At 37.3% G+C, this 20,304-nt stretch overlaps 1 protein-coding gene across 2 annotated transcripts in view; it reads right to left on the reverse strand.

Annotated features, from left to right (window-relative positions):
* Window positions 1-587: 587 nt before the first annotated feature.
* The window catches only part of LOC124364224 (pickpocket protein 19-like), a 40,959-nt gene continuing 21,242 nt past the window's right edge, over window positions 588-20,304 (reverse strand). Inside the window, exons 6-10 of one of the 2 annotated variants that reach the window (XM_046819545.1) lie at window positions 13,280-13,544; window positions 10,780-10,833; window positions 7,918-8,035; window positions 4,731-4,843; window positions 588-1,125 (exon numbers count right to left, since the gene is read on the reverse strand). In XM_046819545.1, coding sequence (XP_046675501.1) covers window positions 1,025-1,125; window positions 4,731-4,843; window positions 7,918-8,035; window positions 10,780-10,833; window positions 13,280-13,544 — 651 coding nt within the window. In that variant the 3' untranslated portion in view covers window positions 588-1,024. The remainder of the gene's footprint in view (window positions 1,126-4,730; window positions 4,844-7,917; window positions 8,036-10,779; window positions 10,834-13,279; window positions 13,545-20,304) is intronic. The other variant, XM_046819546.1, reaches the window with a different exon arrangement.

Here is a 20,304-nt window from a genome sequence, read left to right on the forward strand (position 1 = left end):
ACTATTTCATAATTTAAAAATATAATTGTTCGATCATTTTAAAATTGATTATCTTGTTATATTGTTTTAATTATTTTTAATCAAGCAACACGTCATGCAGTGTCCAATATAAGCAACATGTATATTAATTTTGTGTGTGTTTAGTAATCGTTAAAAATCACTAAAAAGTTGTATCGTATGGAAATAAGCAAGTACTTTACTCTGACTAACTGACGGGACGATTTGTTTGTTTTAATCGATAGTTAGTTTGTAATAACATTAATAAACTATACAAGTAATTTAAATATAATATATAGCAAACTGTCAACGCATTTTAAATATTGTTTTTCAATTATACTGATAAGTTTTAAATGTTTAGTGTCAGTGTTAGTTGTGACAGCGCAGCGGTTTATCAGCCACAATGCGCCAGCCGTGCCGGGCGGCAGCGGCAGTTGTGTGGCAACGTCGCGCAGGCCAGTCCATTCTATTGGTCGCCGCCAACTGCACTCTCTGGTGGTTCCTTGTTTAGTAACATTATCATAAGTATCATATATGAATATAATTATCTATACAGAATAAATTTTAACGGTGAGAAAATATGAATGTTTTGTTATTTTTATATTCCGTCATCGTTTAGAACGTTCCATGCTTCCACTCATACACTGCATCCTCACATACTTACAATAATCTTTCTACTAAAATAATCTACCAAAATAATACTATAAAAAGAATTTATATGGCAAAACAACATTTGTTGGGTCAGCTAGTTATTCTATAAAATAAACTAGAACTTGTTTCCTCATATTAATTGAAAGTTTAAACAATAATCACAATATTTAAAAATAAATAATTAAATCATAAAAAACCAGTATAAACACATAATAATAATTATCTAGTGTTATTTTTTTATCTGTATTGATTATCTACTCAGATAGTACATAACTGTATTCTGCAATGCTCATTAAAGCTAGAAACTTTGCAATATGTAATTTAATTTATTTTATGCTAATTCTTATAAGATTACAGTTATTTTAGATAGTATGATTTAAGCTTTTGAGAAAAATATTTTGACCACCATCACAAGAACTTCTATAAAACTGATGAAACTGGCTCCGAGATATAAACCGCTCGTTCCTCCCAAACCCACTGAAACATATATAACCACAAAATGTAGTAAATTACTGACAATACAGTATACTATAATATGCTGGTTGTCCCTTCCCCTTATACCTGTTGAACGAATTAAAGATTATCAAATGTCCTTCAGGCAATGGTCATAGAAAAGTATGATTATTTTTTAAGAATATAAAAATGATCATATTGTAATTTTCTTATAACGTTGAGCAATTAAAATACAAAAACTTACACAGTTACATATCAAATTAGACATCTTGATGAGGCATAACCATAAATAATAGTTTTAAAAAGTCTCATTTTGTATTTAAAAAAGAACTATGAAATGAAATGAAATGAAATGAAAAATGACTTTATTGAATACAACGTAAAACATATTCACTAAACTATTTTATTCTAAAAAGAATTTAAGAGAAGAGAAGCAACTGAATCTTAGTTCAGGTTTACTGTGAAGCCAGTATTATGACTAAGTTTTCCAACTCAAATCACATTGAAGCATTGCTTACACAATTACAATCTTTAAATATTTCGACCTTGCTGAATCAAGCAAGATACTTACAAGATGGCTCTCCGCAGCACAGGTGAAGTATTTCAAGAATATATATATCTGGAGTATGAAAAAGATAATTAACACATTCACTGCGTGTCTGATCAGCAAGTGCTGTCCCCCGTGCGGCAAAATAAAAAATAAGTAAACACAACAGAATTAGTATTTTTGTAACCTATTCGATATTATGATGTGTACGTAACCTTAAATTTCAATTAAATAGATAAAAAAAATTATGACGCACAAGTGCGTCATCCGCACATGGCATTACTAATGTTCCCGTGTGCGGATGACGCGCCGGCGCATCATGATTCTTTTGTCCTTGTTTCAGGTTTAAAATATCATATTTCGTATTTGTACATGATTTATTAGCTTAAAATATACCTCGTCAAGTATAAAAGGAATAAAATATGTATATAAAAACAAAAATGTCATTGTTTTAGTCAGATCTTTCCACAAATGTTGGGTTCACATACTATGGTGTATTCTAAAACAATCTTCGAGACACAATGCAGGATTTCCAGGACATGCCTCACATTGATATATTGTGTCCTTCCTTTTTCCTTTTTATAACACACATTGCAACGTCTTCTTTGAGTTTTATTGTTTTTCCCCAAAGGTGATTTGACAGGGAGATGCTCAACTATCGCTGGCTGAAGTCGTGCCAAGTCTTGGTGCTGAACATTTCGGACGGACGGGCGTCAGCAGACGTTTTATTATTGTCATTCTAAAATCAAATAAACGCAATTTTTTTTGCCAATTGTGTGTTTGTTACACAGTATGAATGCATTGACCATACTCATTTCCAATATGTGTATAAATACCTTCTTATACCATCTTAATGTTTTTCTCTCGCATGGATAGTAGCTGAGTGCCTGATCGTTGCGATCTATACCACTCATAAACTCATTATATTTAACTACAGGGAGTGGCTTCCTAATTTCTTCACCTCTCCGGTTCCTAACAACAGTCATTTCATTTTCGTATTGGGTGGATAGGTACAGAACGTATCGTTTGTCCCTCCAACGTCCCACCATAACACCTTCACTATACTTGGCGCAACTCTCACCTTTTTGGAGATTTTTTTTTAGTTACTTCTTTTGGATTACCTTTCAAATCAGCTCTTAATGTTCCTGTTACGTAGGTATTTTCATCTAAAAATCTTTTTGACAACTCAACACTGTTATAAAAATTGTCCATGTATAATGAATGTCCTCTACCTAATCGTTCTGACATCAAATGCATGACCACTTTGGCTTTGTGCCCCTCGCCTGATAAAATATCATTTTCCCCAGCATATATACAAAACTTAATTACCAAACCATCAGGCTCAGCAAGTGTGTAAAATTTAATGCCATACTTATGGCGTTTTTTTTTATGTATTGTTTAAATATAAGACGCCCCCTCCACAACATCATTGATTCGTCAAGTGATAACTCTTTGCCGGGATTGTAAACACATAACATTTTGTTGTTAAAATATTCGATAATGGGCCTAATTTTCATTAGTTTGTCAGTATTGTTAGTTTTGTTGTCGATAAAATGAAGGCACCGTAGTATTAGCAGAAACCTATCACGTGACATGTACTCACTGAAACAAGTTTTAAAAAGTTTGTCTTTTCTCCAATAATCTTGTAGTCTTGGCATTTTTATATTACCTGTGTGAAGTAGAAGACCTAAAAAGTTTTGAACTCTTGAACAGTCAAATCCTTCCATTCACTTATTCGCGATCGCTCTGCTGACCCTTCCAATAAGAACAATTCCTCTGCATAAACATTTGTTTCACGAACAATTCCCTGTAGGAGAACATCGTCAACTAACAAACTAAAATAATCAAATGGTTCATTGTTTCCTGGTAAAGGAACACGTAATCCTTGTTGTTGTGTGAACAAATAAGTAAGCATGGAATCTGGGGAATCAACCCATACAGTTTCTGATTGGAGTGTGTTAGCTGACAACTCACCTGTTTCAGTATTGTTCGAGGCAACATCAGCCTGATCACTTTCCTCCAGACCACCATCACTTGAAATATTATCGTCATCACTATTAGGATTATACGACTCACCACTACTTTCTGCCTCATATTCTGAATCTGAATCAATTATCCTATCGATTTCACTTACTGTCAAATATTTTGGCGAACCTTCTCCTGGGTCTTCCATAATAAACGCTTATGAGCACTTTATCTGTAAAGATGAATGAAAACGGAATGCTAAGTCAGCAACTATAACCTCTAATAGAACTCGTTGTATCAAAGAATAGAAGGATACTGAATGTTCAATGGGGGGAGGAAGGCAAGAAAGGAGATTGATGCAATATGACTCGCTTGTGCGTCACCCGCATATGCCGAGGCATGCCGATGACGCACAAGCGCGTCATCCGCAGTGAACGTGTTAAGGGGAAATTCGTAATATGAAATAAGTAATTTAAAACTTTCAAACTTGACAAAATGTATAACTGTACAAATATTCAATTAATAAATGCATTTGTAAACTATGAAGAAAAAAATTAATGTTTATTTCATGTTGTTGTGTACAAACAAAATATACCTGAGGTTTTTGGCTTCAATCTATTTGTACGATCATTGGTGATAAAAGCTGTAGTAGAAAAGAATCTTTTGACGGACGTAGTAAGTAAAAAAAAAGTCTAAGTCCTTTATGTCAGAAGACCAATGATAGTGGATATTGATAAGTATGATAATAACTTATCACGCATAAAGGAATGTTCTCTGCCATTTTGTAAAAGGGATTTTTTCATCACAAGCTAGTACACAATGAGTCTGAATCTATTCCGTATTTTCAATTATGTTTGCAACACTGAGAGGACACGAAATGACAATCTTACGCCAGCTCTGTAATATCTTAACTGTTTTCCGCTGTCGTCATACTTAGCCGTTTCATACTAAAACAACACAACAATGTAGAGATTGGTACAAGATTGTAACGTCATCTCCTGTCAATGGTGGAAATATAAAACAGACAAACTCGTAGTCAGTTTTCTGGTGACAGAATTATTACATTCACAATCAAGTCTATAAGTAGCGATGTGAAACAACAAACAACGCAACTGACCTATAACGTCGCTCTGCGTGATCTTGCCTCGGACAACGTATCCCATTGCCCACTTAGAAAAGTAGAACACATCAAAGTGAACTGAATAGGGGAAAGTGAACAGCGTTGTCTCTCTGAAATCAAAAAAGTCAGAATTCAAAATGTTCAATACAATTGAAAATACTTAATGTAGCTATAGTGGGAAGAAAATTAATTCAATGTGAATGTCGAGTTTAGCTCCACCTTCCTCTTAGTGCAGCATCTGAAATCTGACACTGTCTCAGAATTGACTCCTGGAACCTGGAGTTATGTTTGTCTGATGAGACAAAAAAATGCTCAAAATTAACTCTTTACGTCATTTTAACATCAGAGTCACCTACATTATAGATATAGTGTAATCTCGGTGGAAAGGTATTTTCATTGTCTCATCAAGGGCACATTTGACTAGAGCTAAACTGTACATTCACATTGAATCAACCCTTCCTACCATAGCTACGTTAAGTGAAGAAAACTTGGTTGCTCAACCATGCTTAGAGATGTTACATTATGTGAAGAAAACTTGGTTGCTCAACAATGCTTAGAGATTGTGTCAGAACATCGTTGTGCACTCAATTGTGCACCTGATGAGACGATGAGTGTCAGATTTCAGACACTCTAAGAGGAAGGTGAACTGGAGCTAAAGTCAACATTCAAATTAAAAATACATGTAATAACACAATGGACCAAAATAATATGGTGACACAGGATATTTGATTATAATACAATCCAAACTCAAACCAGAGGTCAATTTAGGATCTGAGGTTGGGGGAATGGCCCACCCATGAGCTTATATTTCATTATTGGGGAAAATATGGAACAATTGCTACAAAGATTTGTGTACCCAGAAACTGTACTGGACAAAATGGCTTCTTCTACAATTATATGTCCTCATTAAATTCTTCATAGAGAACATAAAGCTATCTACTGTGTTATGCTATTTTTTACTATTCCTAATCTTGACCCCTTAACGGTTTTTCTTTTTGTACCTTAAACTATGTTGTTTGATGATTTTTTTTAAAGTGTTTTTTTTACCGAGATAGGTTTGTAGAGTTACAATATACTCTGTTATGTAAAAAAAAACTTATTTTTAGTATCTTTTTTAACATTTTTCTTATTTTTTGTATGTTGTTCACTAAATCATTATCCATGTATATGTCATCACATAGACAAAGCCAATTTGTGTATCGTTTATATTTCCATGGTACAATAAACACTAGAAATAAAACCATAAAATACTCTAGGACGGGTGATGTGCAACAACACATAGTAACTGTATGCACTGTGTGAATGTAGTGAACTCATCAAGGAACAAACACTCATGAGAGAGGATTAAGGAAGTGCTGACATCTAGTAGAAAATGCCAGAACTGTCATAGGAATGCCTCTTGCGCAATATTACAGCAGACAACAGGATAAAACAGGCACAATGTAACAATGCTTAATATCATGTCAGTAGCACACTTTTACGCATTCACTATGAACGTAATATTATGTTAAAACCGTTATGGGTTAAAATGTACAATGTATATCACCCATGCAGGCAATGAATAATATCACGTTTAAATTGAAGTTTCTTCTTAATTCTATGATATTTGTAACAAGTTTAGGAGAAAATACAGGAAGTTCTAATCAAATAATGGAAAGGATGGGTCTTAATAATTAGTACTAACTTAATAACAGCATGAACATGACAATCTGAAGCATGAGCCTACATACCACACACTTCTGACATGTACTGATCTCAGTTTTGTTGAAGAAACTAATGTAAATTTATTACTCATAAATTAATACATGGGTTTTTTACTTTAGTTCTTAAAATTGTACCTTCGTAGAATGTTAATGCATATTTATTGTAAAAGTTGTAAATACAATTATAATCTTGGCAGAGGATTTTAATTTTAGCTCGGTTTGAGGTAGGACCGAGGAGGCAGTCGTTGCTTCAAACCACCTCAAAAAACAAAACTACAATACAAACGTTTCTCCGGATGTCATTTATCCGAATCGGTTTTAAAGAGTGGAGAGTGAGTCCAATCTTTTTTGAATAAACAATTTTCGTTTCTTTTCCAGCATTGTTTGTTTTCCCGTCAACACATGATCGGCGTTCAGAATAATATAAGCAGTACAATAATAAATTAACAATGATGTAGTAAGCCTACGAGGCGTTGATAATTTTTAATTTAAATTATTGGTTTCACATCAACAGAATATGTGCGATGATCAAAACAGATATTGTATCTGCAGCTTGTTCTTCAACAGTAAACAGAGGACTCTAAAAATGATTATGATAATGAAGAACCTGCAGATATCACGACCCATTCCGATGCCATGGCACAGCTAGACTGACTTAAAATATATAAATTACAATAACAACACTATGAATAAATTTATTTACAATTTTTTAATATAGATATACATTGTTACTGCATTTTGTATGATTTTATTGCTTACTAAAAAATCTAGCTTAAAATAAAATATGCAACAGTTTAACCCTTTCCCGGCAACCGCCACGAATCGCCATGGCGGGAATCCTGTTGCTAACGTCAAATCGCCACATGCTTTATCATTGATCTCTGCTTTGTGCTGCCATCATACGGCAACTGTTGGAACTGCTAATATATCTATTGACAGTACTGTTGTCCTCGTTCATTGCATGTTTTTATGCCTAGTGATGCTCTCTAGGAATAATATAGGAAACGTTTTATCGACCTTTTCATTGACAGTGATTTAGCCGTTATTCATCAAAATTTATTCCAACTTCTTTTGATATTCTAAAGAATTTCTAGACCTGTTTTTAACTTCCTGCAGCTAATGTTTTACTGACGAATTGTTATATTGTTTATACAGTTCTTTTTATAAGACATGTAGTCTTATTTTAATTTGAACCTACAAACAAACATTAATTCTTGTACAAATGAGTATACATTTAGATTTAGTTTACCTTATAGGCTTAATAGTTTTTCAAATACCACCATATTATAAAGAATTTGAATAAAAATTTACAATTATGTATAATATACAACAGTTTTGTTTGAATAGAGTTGTTAAAAAATATTAGTTGTTCTACTGTGACAGAGCGGCCTGATCAATTCAGGCACGTCACAGTAATTCGACCGGGAGAGGGTTAAATATAATTAAAACTCTTCAACTATACGTATAGATAGTAATTTGACCTTGGCATAAGTTGTGTGTTTGTTGTGTACATGGTCTCCGAACAAACTGGCTTACAGTCGCAGACCAGACCTGTAGAATTGGCTGAGTTGTAACGTAGCTCTACGTAGTTCAGGCTGACTGCAATCAAGTGGACAAATTTAAAATATCTATTAACAATCTAAACTAAAAGTGAAAAAGTTTACCCTTTATATAAGATAGCACGTTTTACTTTAAACTAATACAACTAATTTAAATATGAAGATACGTAGAGTACCTGAAGAGAATCAATTGTGCCAATGGATGCCTTAAATTATAAATTTCTTCTACTATTATATGCTCTTACTAACTTCTTCATAATGAACATAAAGCTATATCCCTATCTACTATAAAGAAGTTACGTTTTTATCTACTATGTTTTGATGATACTGTACAGCTCCGAGTTTGGGAGGGGCACGCTTCCGATACCTCCTGTCTATTTTCGCTAACTCGGGACAGCACTTTCCTTATTTCATCTTGGGAACTGTGGGCCACCAAGTCCATTATTGCTTCATTGTCGACTGAAACAGCAATGTCCTCTTCTTGGTAGGCAGCTGGCCATAGTTTTCGCCAAGATTTCTGTAGAGTGGTGGGCTTGACATTTTTCCATGCCAAGGCGATTCCGAAAATTGCATCTTTTATGTTGAATTTTTTCTGAAAATCAACCACCATACACTCTGAGTTTATCAGGCCTTGAAGAAAGGACGCTCTGTAAAAACATTTAAAGTTCTGAATCATTCCTTGATCCATTGGCTGAATCAAGGACGTGAAATTTGCCGGGAGGTATGCAGTAAAAATATTTCCCGATATCAACTCAGACGCTGCAGGGTGAGCTCTGCAATTGTCTAGGATGAGCACAAACCTTGCTGTCTTCAGGTAAGCCACGGTTTTTCAGATTGTCTTTTACAGATGGGACGAAGTGGTGGAAAAACCAATTTCTAAATAAATTGGAGTTCATCCACGCATTGGATTGAGCATCGTATATTACGGGTAGGTGGGTAATGCCTTTCAGAGGTCTTGGCTTATTTGCTTTTCCGATGACGAAAGGCATCAACATGTGGTCCCCTGAGGCATTGCCACAGAGCAAAATTGTAAAACGGTCTTTGTTGCCTTTGGCACATTTCTCATCCCTTGCTGCCAAAGTCGAATTAGGCAAACAACGCCAAAGTAGGCCAGTTTTCATCAGTGTTGTAAATCCGGCATGCTGACAAATCGTAGTCTTCAACTAGATTTTCAAATTCAGCTTTATATTCTTCAGCCGCATTTTGGTCGGCTGATCGGAGCTCCCCAGCTACATCAAGCTTCCGTATTCCGTGTCGATTTTTAAATCGGTGCAGCCAACCATCAGAAAAGGCACATTCTTTCTCATCTATTTTTAATTCCTCACGGAACTGTTTAGCTTTTTCCATGATCATGGGCCCAGTCATAGGCTTCCCTTCAGACCGCTTAGCGCTAAACCATCTGAATAAAATTTCGTAAAAGTCGTCAAGTTTAGGTTTTTTTAAAGTTTGTCGAGACTGCATGTCTTTGACATTTGTAGTTAGAGACTTAAATTTAAGTAACTTTTCTTTATTCTTCTTGATGTCATACATTGTCGATGAACCAATGTTGAATTCTTCCATTAGCTTCATTCTACTCTCACCTTTTTCTACACGTCTTATAATTTCTAGCTTTTGTTGAATGGTAAGTGTGACATGCTTACGTTTATTTCCAACTTTGCTGGTGGATGAGCCGGGCTTGGAAAGCATAGGGCACAACTTTGAGAAAGTTAAAACACAATATGAACGAGCACAACACTCACGACTGCACTCGAGTACGAACTGTCAGTGACTGAGACTGAGGCAGACGCTAGACGCTAGACAAACACGTAACGGCGGACACTCGGCAAGTGGCCCTGAACCCCCTCACACACAGCTGCTGTGTCACATACGATCCCTTCCGACTGAGCACGAACCTTTCCGAGCGCTCTTGCGAACTGTACGTTTTACAGGGCGGTTAAAATATCTCATTTACGCGATTTTTTTAAGACGGTGCCGGATGAATGAAAGTGCCCAACCATTGGATGCCGGATTAGCGGGCTTTTACTGTATTTACTTTCCCTAATCTTAACCCCTTAACGGTTCTTTTTGTACCTTAAACAGCCTTTCACGAAATCTACGTACTTCTTCTGAGTGCGCTGGAAGGACTATTTGTTAGTATTTTTGTTGGTAAATTAATTATCAATTTGTAACTTTTCACCTTTGAATTGTCATTATCTACTTGTAATGCCTTACGCTTAAATTCAATCAAAAAAGATTTTCACCAGGTTTTGTTCACACACATTTGCAAGAGTTAAAAAAAATTCAACAGTGGTAAAATACTCACTACTGTTAATATGTAAATGGTACATTACTTAATCATCATTTCAGAGATGACAACATTGAGTCATAATTTACTAATGGTTCGAGGGGAAAAGAAAGCAAGTGTTATTATTATTATGAAAAGCGATTCTGAATCACTAAATACCGTACAGGTTTTGAACAACTGCATTAGAACATAGAACAGGGTTGGAATTGCGGGAAAATTAATTTGTTACTTATAGGTTATGTTTTGCTATATGACCATTTATTTTAACGAATACTCGTAATAAAGATGTTTAACATTCATTCCACAAATCATAATAAATTCATTATACCGAAGTTACAAACCAAAATAATGTTGTATTTTTAAACACTGAGTGTTACATAAATTTGTAGGGGGGTAAAAACTCGCTATATGTAGGGATATTTATAAAACCGGAACCTGAGTAATGTAGGAACTTCAATGTGATATGTTTAAGACAATGATTTCAGTGAAGTAGGTCTTACTTGTCAGTCTGGAAAGACATTGAAACTGCTCGACTCCACATATCGTTACTTTGTCTGAAAAACAGAATTATACATACGAGTGTAAATTTGTATTTATAAGGTACAATTATATAACATCAATTAATAATAACGTAAATTGTAGATAACTTCTTACCAAGTGGTCTTTTGTTTATACAGATATTTATTACAAAATTAATTTCAAGATTTGGTAAGTTCTCATGTTTAAAAAATCTAAATTATTTTTTTATATACAAACAAAAATAAAACATGCATACTTGATACATTTTTCTTTGTTAAATAGAATAAAAACATCTTTCTCTATGAGCAATAAATACTGTAATTTCATTACAATTACATTCAGTGGCGTAACTATAAGAGGGATGAGGGAGATAGAACCCCTAATCCAAGTGCCCTAAAAAATGAAAGAATATTCACATAACCACAAACCGACGTTTCAAATACAGCTGTTAAATGTTTTACTTTGAATTAGGATTTTCTATGTAATGAATTATAATTTAGATTTATTTCATATACCCCAGTGACAATCAGATTCATCCCTAGTCCCTCCCCCCACAAAGCAGTTCTAGTTACAGCACTGATTTGTTTCACATTTAATCTCGAACGATATAGTACTAGTAACTGAACTGTGAGAAAATCCATGGAGAGAGGCGTCTAATTCCTCATATGTATTAAAATTGCCACGGACAAATTGGTGTACTATTGGCTGGGGTCACTCCTGAGTTTGAGAAAAAAAAACTACTAATATTTCCTTAACTACTCGTAGATTTGGCTTTTATGTTAATGGGGAGACAATATGGATATTGTCAAACTGGCTCTCATTTACATAAGTTTTCACCATGTCCGTAGGAAAAGAGTAGAGCAGAGATATTTTGGTTGGAAAAAATATTGCTCATTGGAAAATAATGATTAAAAACACTGACCAAATCTGACAACTGCTATATCAAAAAGTCTAAAATAAAGAGTCTGACAAATATTTCAAATGACAAGCAGTGTAATTTACTAAACTGTTCCGCCTGTAATGTAACATAAAATAATTCTCAGTTTACCTTAAAAACTACAAGAATAGGAAGAATTAAAATTCTGTGCAAATCTTATGTACTGACTGGGGCAAAACCTACTGCAAAAAACAATAACTTTGCTTACCAACAAAATATTGAGTAGCCTATCTGTGACAAAATATAAAATACAACTAAATCTGAGGAGCTCTTCGGGGGCTAAATGTTCATTATAACTGTTAGTTTAAGATTTATGATTACCAAACTGTAACAGTACGTACAGAGGACCAACAATTTCATGAGCAATCATTTGAGAACAGTGACACAAATTGTCACTATTCACCAGGTAAATCTATTAAGCCATCTGTACAGACTGCTATCTTGATTGTGGCCTCATAAGAACAAAGTTAAGCCTCATGCACATTTAGGACCTTATTTTTGGTCGTACAACTATGGGAGGTGTCTCATTTCAAAGATATTAATACGCTATTTAGTTTTTTGGATATTTTTAAATGTTAGAAAAACGTTTATGTAATTTACTATTTAAGTACTAAAAAAGTATACTGTACTTAATTTATAAACAAACACTCCAATAATTATGAAATTTTATTTTTGTGGAGCCTTTCGTGTTCAAGGAACACATCATAAGACCCACATAACTGAAATAAAAGTAGTTAAAGTAATAATACAAACCATTAAGACATAAATAAAAACACATATCATTAAAAATACAAAGAGATAAAATTGTAAAGTCCAGGGAGGATATCTACTGTATATGTAAAAATTAATATTTAATTAGATTAAAGGCCGTAACAGTAAATTTTGAAAAGTTTCAGGCTCATTATTTACTAAATCATTTTGGTTCTTCTGTATAGTAATAGTTTTGTAAGCATTGAGGAATTTTTTATTTTGGATTTATTTTAACACTTTTACTTGTGAAAAGCAGTTTCCAGTATGAAGGGCATGTTTTGCCATGGTCGATCTTTCCTCTTGTTGATATTTCAGATATGCTTTATGTTCCTTGACTCTCTGTTTTATCTTCCTTTCTAATTAAATATTAATTTTTACATATACAGTAGACATACTTCCTGGTCTTTAAAATGTTATCTCTTTGTATTTTTAATGGCATGTGTTTTTATTTAAGTCTAAATTGTTTGTATTATTACTTTAACCACTTTTATTTCAGTTATACATGTGGGTCTGATGATGTGTTCCTTAGACACGAAAGAGCTCACAAAAATAAAATGTCATAATTATTGGAGTGTATATTAAGTATTTGATTCCAATAAGAAGAAGCTGGTAGAATGTAAGTATACTATACACCAGAAGAAAAAGTAAAAATGTTTGGACTCGTATTAATTACGTTTTTTAATGAGATACCTCCCATTACGTTAAACTAAAAAAGGGTGCGAAACTGCAAGAGGTTTAACATTGTCCCTATGGGAGAAGACTCAAGGTCGGCTCTCAAGCAGGGAAGACCGTACCGTTGTTAAACAATAGAGCGTGCGTGTACAGAAGACAGCCGCAGTGTTGCCAGATGTGGCGGCTGCGGCAGCTCAGTAGGCAGTTCTCCATGGTGTCGGAGCCGCTCAGACTGCACGGCAGCCAGTTTCGGTCCATGGCTCCCAGGGAACTGTGGGCCTTGGTCACTTCCACTTGTACCTCCATCCGGTACATTCCCTCTGGCTGGTGCTGCAGTGGCCTCAGATGCGAAACTGGAGGGTACATCCGTGGACTGTTCACAGCTGCCTGGTCATCGGTTTATGTTAGTTTCAATCATCAACATTTTATTATACATAATCAGATGAATTCAGAAAGATCCTTAACCTTCCGACTGCTGTTCAATGGATATCCTTTGTTTATTTTCGTTCCTTAAACGACAATCAACGGATATCTGTTGATTTGGCCTGTGGGTCCGCCTGCCTGCTTAATCTTGTTATAATACGTAAACAATCAAGTATCGACATAATCCATATACCATTGGAAAGGTAAAGAGTTGCCGAACTCATCACTGGTTTTTTTTTGTTCTATGACAATTTTAGAATAATGACGTTGCTATTTTCGCCTTTACAGAACAAATAGTTTCACCCATTTTTTTGTTTTTGTGTTTTGTAGTTTTATAACAAAATATAACTATATATATATATATATATATACAGCTTAGGGTTTAAGGAAAATAACAAGGGCAGTCGAAGAGTCAATAAAATAAAATATCAATATAGAATTGATATATTAATTTAAACAAACTCTCCAATAATATAAGTTTTTATTTTTGTGAGGCCTTTCGTACTCAATGAGAATATCTTCGGACCCACATAACGTTTCTCATTCAGTTTTGAATGAAAGAAAAGAGCTTCAAGAATGTAGAATTGATATGTCAAAATGGTGATATCTCAATATTGTGAAAGTCTTAATGAGGCATTAAGGCAATTCGACGGACCCAAAACGGGGATGTATTGCTCGAGCTGGGGAAGTCGAAAGATAAAGCCGCTTTTGCTGAGAGCTTAAAAAAAGCACTCGGAGACAAGGGGTCCGTGCGGTCACTCGACCCAAAGGTATCGATTGAAATTCGTGACCTTGACGGACTCACCAACGATAGCGAGGGTAACAGAGGCTATAAAGCGGGCTATTCCCGAATTAAAAGAATCTACATTTAAAGTATGGCTCACAAAGCCGAACCGCAGCCAGCAGCGAATGGCGGTCGCCGAATTAGGCGAGAGACACGCCAATAAGCTGTTGGCTCTCCAACATCTGCGAGTTGGCTGGGTGAGTGGCCGGGTTAAACGAAGAGTTGTCGTCCCACGGTGCTTCCGCTGCCTTGGGTTCGGCCACTCCTCTCGAGCCTGTAAGGGGCCTGACCGCACCAATCACTGTTTTCAGTGTGGTCAGATCGGACATAAGAGGCAGGATTGTAACCAGAACTCCTGTTTCATTTGTAAAGAAGCTGGCAGTAAGGGTAACGCCCTGGAGCACATACCGGGCTCAGGACGGTGCGGTGTGTTTAAGGCCGCACTTGAACGGGCAAAGGGGAAAGCTCAGTAATTCGGCTCCTCCAGTGCAATCTAGAGAGAGCCAGGACAGCTGATAGTCTGCTTGACCGGCTGGCCCAAGAACATGGTGCCGACGCGCTCTTAGTGAGCGAGCAGTATCGAATTAGGGACCCTTCGTTGTGGTTTCCCGACACACTCCATACTGCTGCTTTCTGGGTGCGGAATCCACAAGAAGTTTTGATGCGGAGCCATGGACAAGGCCGAGGATTCGTCTGGGCAAGGTGTAGGGACGTTACAATTTTTAGTTGCTACCTCACCCCCAACGAGGCCATCCAGGACTTCCGCGATAAGATCGACTGCTTGGAAGAGAGCGTGATTGGCACCAGTGGACATGTCATCGTTGGTGGGGACTTCAACGCAAGGGCTGTCGAGTGGGGAATGTCTCTCACCAATTCCCGGGGGAAGTACATCCTGGACTTTGCTGCCAGGGCTGGACTCGTTGTTATCAACGAGGGCAATACGCCTACTTTCCAGCGCCCCGGGCAAAGAGGCACGATCCCCGACATAACCCTTGCGTCTGAGTCACTCTTGCCGCGGATCTCACACTGGATGGTGCTTGATGATTACACTGCCAGTGATCATCAGTATATCTTGTTTGATGTAACGGACGGCCTGCGAAGAACCTCTGCACCTCGAGAAGTACCGCTCCAGTGGAATACTAAGAAGCTGGACGCGGGAAAGTTCACCGATGTCATCTTACGGGCAACAACGCGGGAAACTGCGGTGCACGGTGGGGCTTGCACCGAGACATTGGTTTCGTCAGTGATGGGACTAATAACCTCGGCCTGCGATAAGTCCATGCCGCGCAGGAGAATAAGGTGCAACAAGCAACCCGTTTATTGGTGGACAGACGAGATTGCGGATCTCCGTAGAGCCTGTTTAAGAACCAGAAGAGTTGCCATGAGAGCTAGAAATCCCGCAGACCGAGGTCGTAAGACGGAGGCCTATAAGGCTGTAAGAAAGACTCTCCGCCGGGCTATCAACCGGAGCAAGCATGACTGCTGGCGGAAACTCAGGGAGGACGTCGATTCCGATCCATGGGGTCTGGGGTACAAGATTGTAACCCGAAAGATTGGCGCACGATCACCTCCATCCGTCATGGACGGCGCCACCATGGAGAAGGTTGTCCAGTCCCTGTTTCCAACTCATCCGCCGAGGCAAGAAGTCATATTCGATAGGGTGGAGGACATCCCGCTTTTCAGTAATGAGGAGCTGGAGACGGCTGTCCTCTCCCTGAAGAACAACAAGGCTCCTGGTCCAGATGGGATTCCGAGTGAAGCTCTTAAACAAGTTTTCCAAGTCAATCCAAGGATTCTATTAAATATGTATAATGCCTGCCTTTCTGAAGCGGTGTTCCCGTCCCGGTGGAAAAGAGCCAGGCTTGTACTAATTAGCAAGGGGAAAGGTGACCCTGACCTGCCTTCGTCCTACAGGCCTTTGTGTATGTTGGACACAGCAGGGAAACTTTTTGAGAAGTTGATCTGCTCCCGACTGACATTAGCCGTGGAAGCTGTCGGGGATTTGTGCCCCCACCAGTACGGCTTCAGGAAGGGGCGGTCAACCATTGACGCAATTGAAGAGGTCCGGAGAGCAGTTCAGATGGCTGAGAGTCATAGTCGGTACTCTCGTCGAGTTGTGCTTCTTGTTACGCTTGATGTCAAGAATGCTTTCAATTCGGCGAGATGGGCTGATATGTTAGATGCATTGCGGAACACCTTTCGCATCCCAGCGTACCTGCTCAGGCTCATCGAAGACTATCTTCGGGCCCGACTCCTTATATACGACACTAAAGAAGGGACGCGGACAATGAATGTGACCTCCGGCGCCGCGCAGGGCTCAATCCTGGGTCCGGATCTCTGGAATGTCTCCTATGACAGCCTTCTGAGGTCCGAGATGCCGGATGAGACAGTTTTAGTTGGGTACGCCGATGACGTCGCAGCACTGATTGCCGCACGCAACGTTGAGCTGGCCCAGCTGAAGCTGAACCAAGTCATGCGCGTCGTGAACAACTGGATGGAGGATCACGGGCTATCTCTTGCTTTGGCTAAGACAGAGATTGTAATCTTGACTAAGAAGAGGATTGACACTGTCGTTCCACTTCGCGTGGGTGGGGTGACTGTCCAATCTACTCGTGCCGCCAAGTACCTTGGGGTTATGGTGGACAATAAGCTGACCTGGAGAGACCAAATCTTCCGTACTGCGGACAAGGCCGCTAAGGTAGTGCAATCCCTTAGTAGGCTAATGGCCAACGTCGGTGGTCCCAGGTCTAGCCGAAGACGGCTCCTCATGTCTGCAGTCCAGTCCGTCCTCCTGTACGGAGCTGAGGTGTGGGCAGATGCATTAAATAAGGAGGTGTATCGGATGCGGCTTGCTCGGGTGCAGCGACAAGCAGCTCTCAGAGTCGCATCAGCATATCGTACAGTTTCTGAGCCTGCCGTCCTGGTGATTGCTGGAGTCATCCCGGTCAAACTTCTGGCTGAGGAGAGGAAAGCAATATACCAGCGAAAAGGCGAGATCGGCAAGGAACGTGCCACATCAGAAGAGCGCGCCCGCACCTACCGGCAATGGCAGGAGTTGTGGGATCAAGAGACCCGAGGACGTTGGACAGCACGACTGATACCGATGGTCCAGCTCTGGGTGAAACGGCGACATGGTGAGGTGGACTATTACCTCACCCAGTTTCTCACCGTCATGGATATTTTCAGTCCTACCTTTTCTTGATGCGAAAGACCGGTTCACCGGACTGCATTTATTGCCCGGGTGATGCGGAGCATACATTCTTCCGCTGCCCACATTGGGAAAGGCCCCGCCTTGAGGCAACACGCACTCTGGGTGTTTTTTCGGTGGACTCTGTCTGTCAAGTGATGCTGGAGGGTCAGGACAACTGGAACTGTGTGTCTCATTTTGTCCAGGGTATTCTCCGCGCTAAAAAGATGGATCTAGACCTAAATGCGGTTTAGACCTTTGACTTTCTGATGGCTGGATAGGCGCGAGCCCTGAGTGCTTAGGTAAAATTCAGACCTAACCTGAAGTAATGTGACAAACAGTTTCCGGGTTGGGATCCTGAAGTATAGAGGAGGTTTTTAGTGGGTAGTTTACCACCTTGTGAGAGTCCCACACTACAGGCTGGCCACCTGTGTGCGTAAATGCATTTTCCTTCCTCTCCCTAAAAAAAAAAAAAAAAAAAAAAAAAAATATTGTGAAAGTCTAGAGTCGGCCAAGTAGTCAGTGTGTTCTTGAAGCACAAGTATGTTATCTCGTAAACTGTAGAGAGGTCATTTCCAACAGAACAGCAATATTTAAGTTTAGAGATTATTTACGTCAGTCTGGCCTATCACAACTGAATAAACATACTGATGCAGAACTAGCTTTTGACAATTTTATGTTATTAGTGACAAATTCTCTTAATGAGTGCTGTAAATTAAAGGAAATTAAGGTAAAAACTGTTAAAAGGCCTAATATTAAATGGTTATACACCAGAATTACAAGAAATGAAAAAGTTTGTTGTAACATTTTATGATAGATTTAAAAATAGTAAAGGAACAAGCAATGAAAGTAATTATAAAAAAGATTATGCAAATGTTAAAAAACTCTATAGAAATAGGATATATATTACCTTAAAAAAATAGCAAATGAAGAATATATTAAAAAACTCTTCTAATAAATGCAAGGCTGCATAGAAAGTTATTAAGAGTGAAACAGGCAGTAGAAGAAATTACAGTGACTCAGTAATAAATTCTAGTTCTTTTAATAACTATTTTACTAATTTAGTAAGTGAGTTGGATCTTAAATCCAATATGAGACCACCTCAAAACCGCGCCATAGAGTTGGTAGAAAACTATTTATCTAATTTTAATGACTGTGACACTCTAACATGGCAAAGAATTACAACAGTTGATGTATTAAAAGTTGTTGCCAATCTAAACCTATCATGTAGTGAAGACTATTATGGTATTTCTAATATGCTTGTAAAGAAAATTATAAATGAAATAGCTGATTCATTGCCATTATTGTTTAATATGATGATAGAGTAAGGTGTATTCCCTCATGCCCTTAAGGTTACTAAAGTAACTCCTGTGTACAAAAAAGGAGACAAATTTAGCCCATCTAGCTACAGGCCGATTTCGTTAGTACCAATTTTTAGTAAAATATTTGAGACTTGTATAAAATGGCAACTAAATTCATTTTTTGTTAATAATAATCTATTTTGTAAAGAACAGTTTGGGTTCATACAAAACCGAAGTACAATAAAAGCAGTTGAAAATATTGTAGATAGAATTTTAGCGCATTTTGAAAGAGGGGTGTTATCATCTGCAACATTAATCGACTTGACCAAAGCATTTCACTGCATAGATCATGAGTTATTACTATCCAAACTCTATAGATATGGTATTAGAGGCAAAGAACTGCAATTAATGATGTCCTATCTAAAAAACAGAAAGCAGATAGTTGTGCAAAATAAAGATAGATCCGAACTAAAACCTATTGAAATTGGAGTCCCACATGGTTCTGTCCTGGGCCCTTTTTTGTTTGTTGTTGCTGTTAATGATTTCTCGTTTAATGTACCACGCTCCTCAGTATTATATGCAGATGACACCACACTCTTGAATTTCAGTGAAAATTATGAGAATCTTATTATGGAAGAAAACTATGCGGTAAAATCAGCTATGGAATGGTTTGAGACAAACTTCTTAATAGTAAATGATCAAAAGACTGAGAAAATACTGTTTACTTTAAATAGGAATTATGAAGTTAGTAAACCTGTAAAACTATTAGGGGTATACCTTGAAAGCAAATTAAGTTGGAAACATCACATAAATCAGTTGTGTAAAAAATTATCTAGAGTAGTCTATCTCTTGAGTAAATTGAAACATTGTATAACTACGGATATGCTTCTAGCCTCCTATTATGCATTTTTCTATTCACACTTAAGTTATGATATAACTCTATGGGGGAACAGTAGTAGTGCAGTAAGAGTATTTAAATGGCAAAAAATGCATTACATGTTATGGAAAATGTTTCAAAAAGAGAGACTTGTGTTCCAATTTTTAAGGAATTAAAAATAATGACTATTCCTAATATGTATGTATATATTCTACTGCCTTATAAGTGTATAGGAACAACTTGAAACATTTACAACTAGGCAGGATATTCATAATTATCCTACTAGAACAAAACATTTGTTACAACTCTTACCAGTTAAATTAACCAAAACAAAATGCAGTCATCTTTTTATGAATATTAAATTGTTTAATAAGTTACTATTAAATGCTAGATCCGTATCTTTAGTCAAATTTAAAACAGTTTTGAAGTACTGGTTAAAAGTTAATATATTTTATTGTGTTGATGAATTCTTAAATTGTGATACCACAACAATAATTTTTTAAATTTTGTGTCTCAATGTATTTATTTATTCAGTTATTTATTCAGTTTTAATATTGTTGAGTTTTAAAATTTTA

This window comes from Homalodisca vitripennis, chromosome 6 (assembly GCF_021130785.1).
Source record: "Homalodisca vitripennis isolate AUS2020 chromosome 6, UT_GWSS_2.1, whole genome shotgun sequence".
In the NCBI taxonomy this organism is placed as follows: Eukaryota; Metazoa; Arthropoda; class Insecta; order Hemiptera; family Cicadellidae; genus Homalodisca; species Homalodisca vitripennis.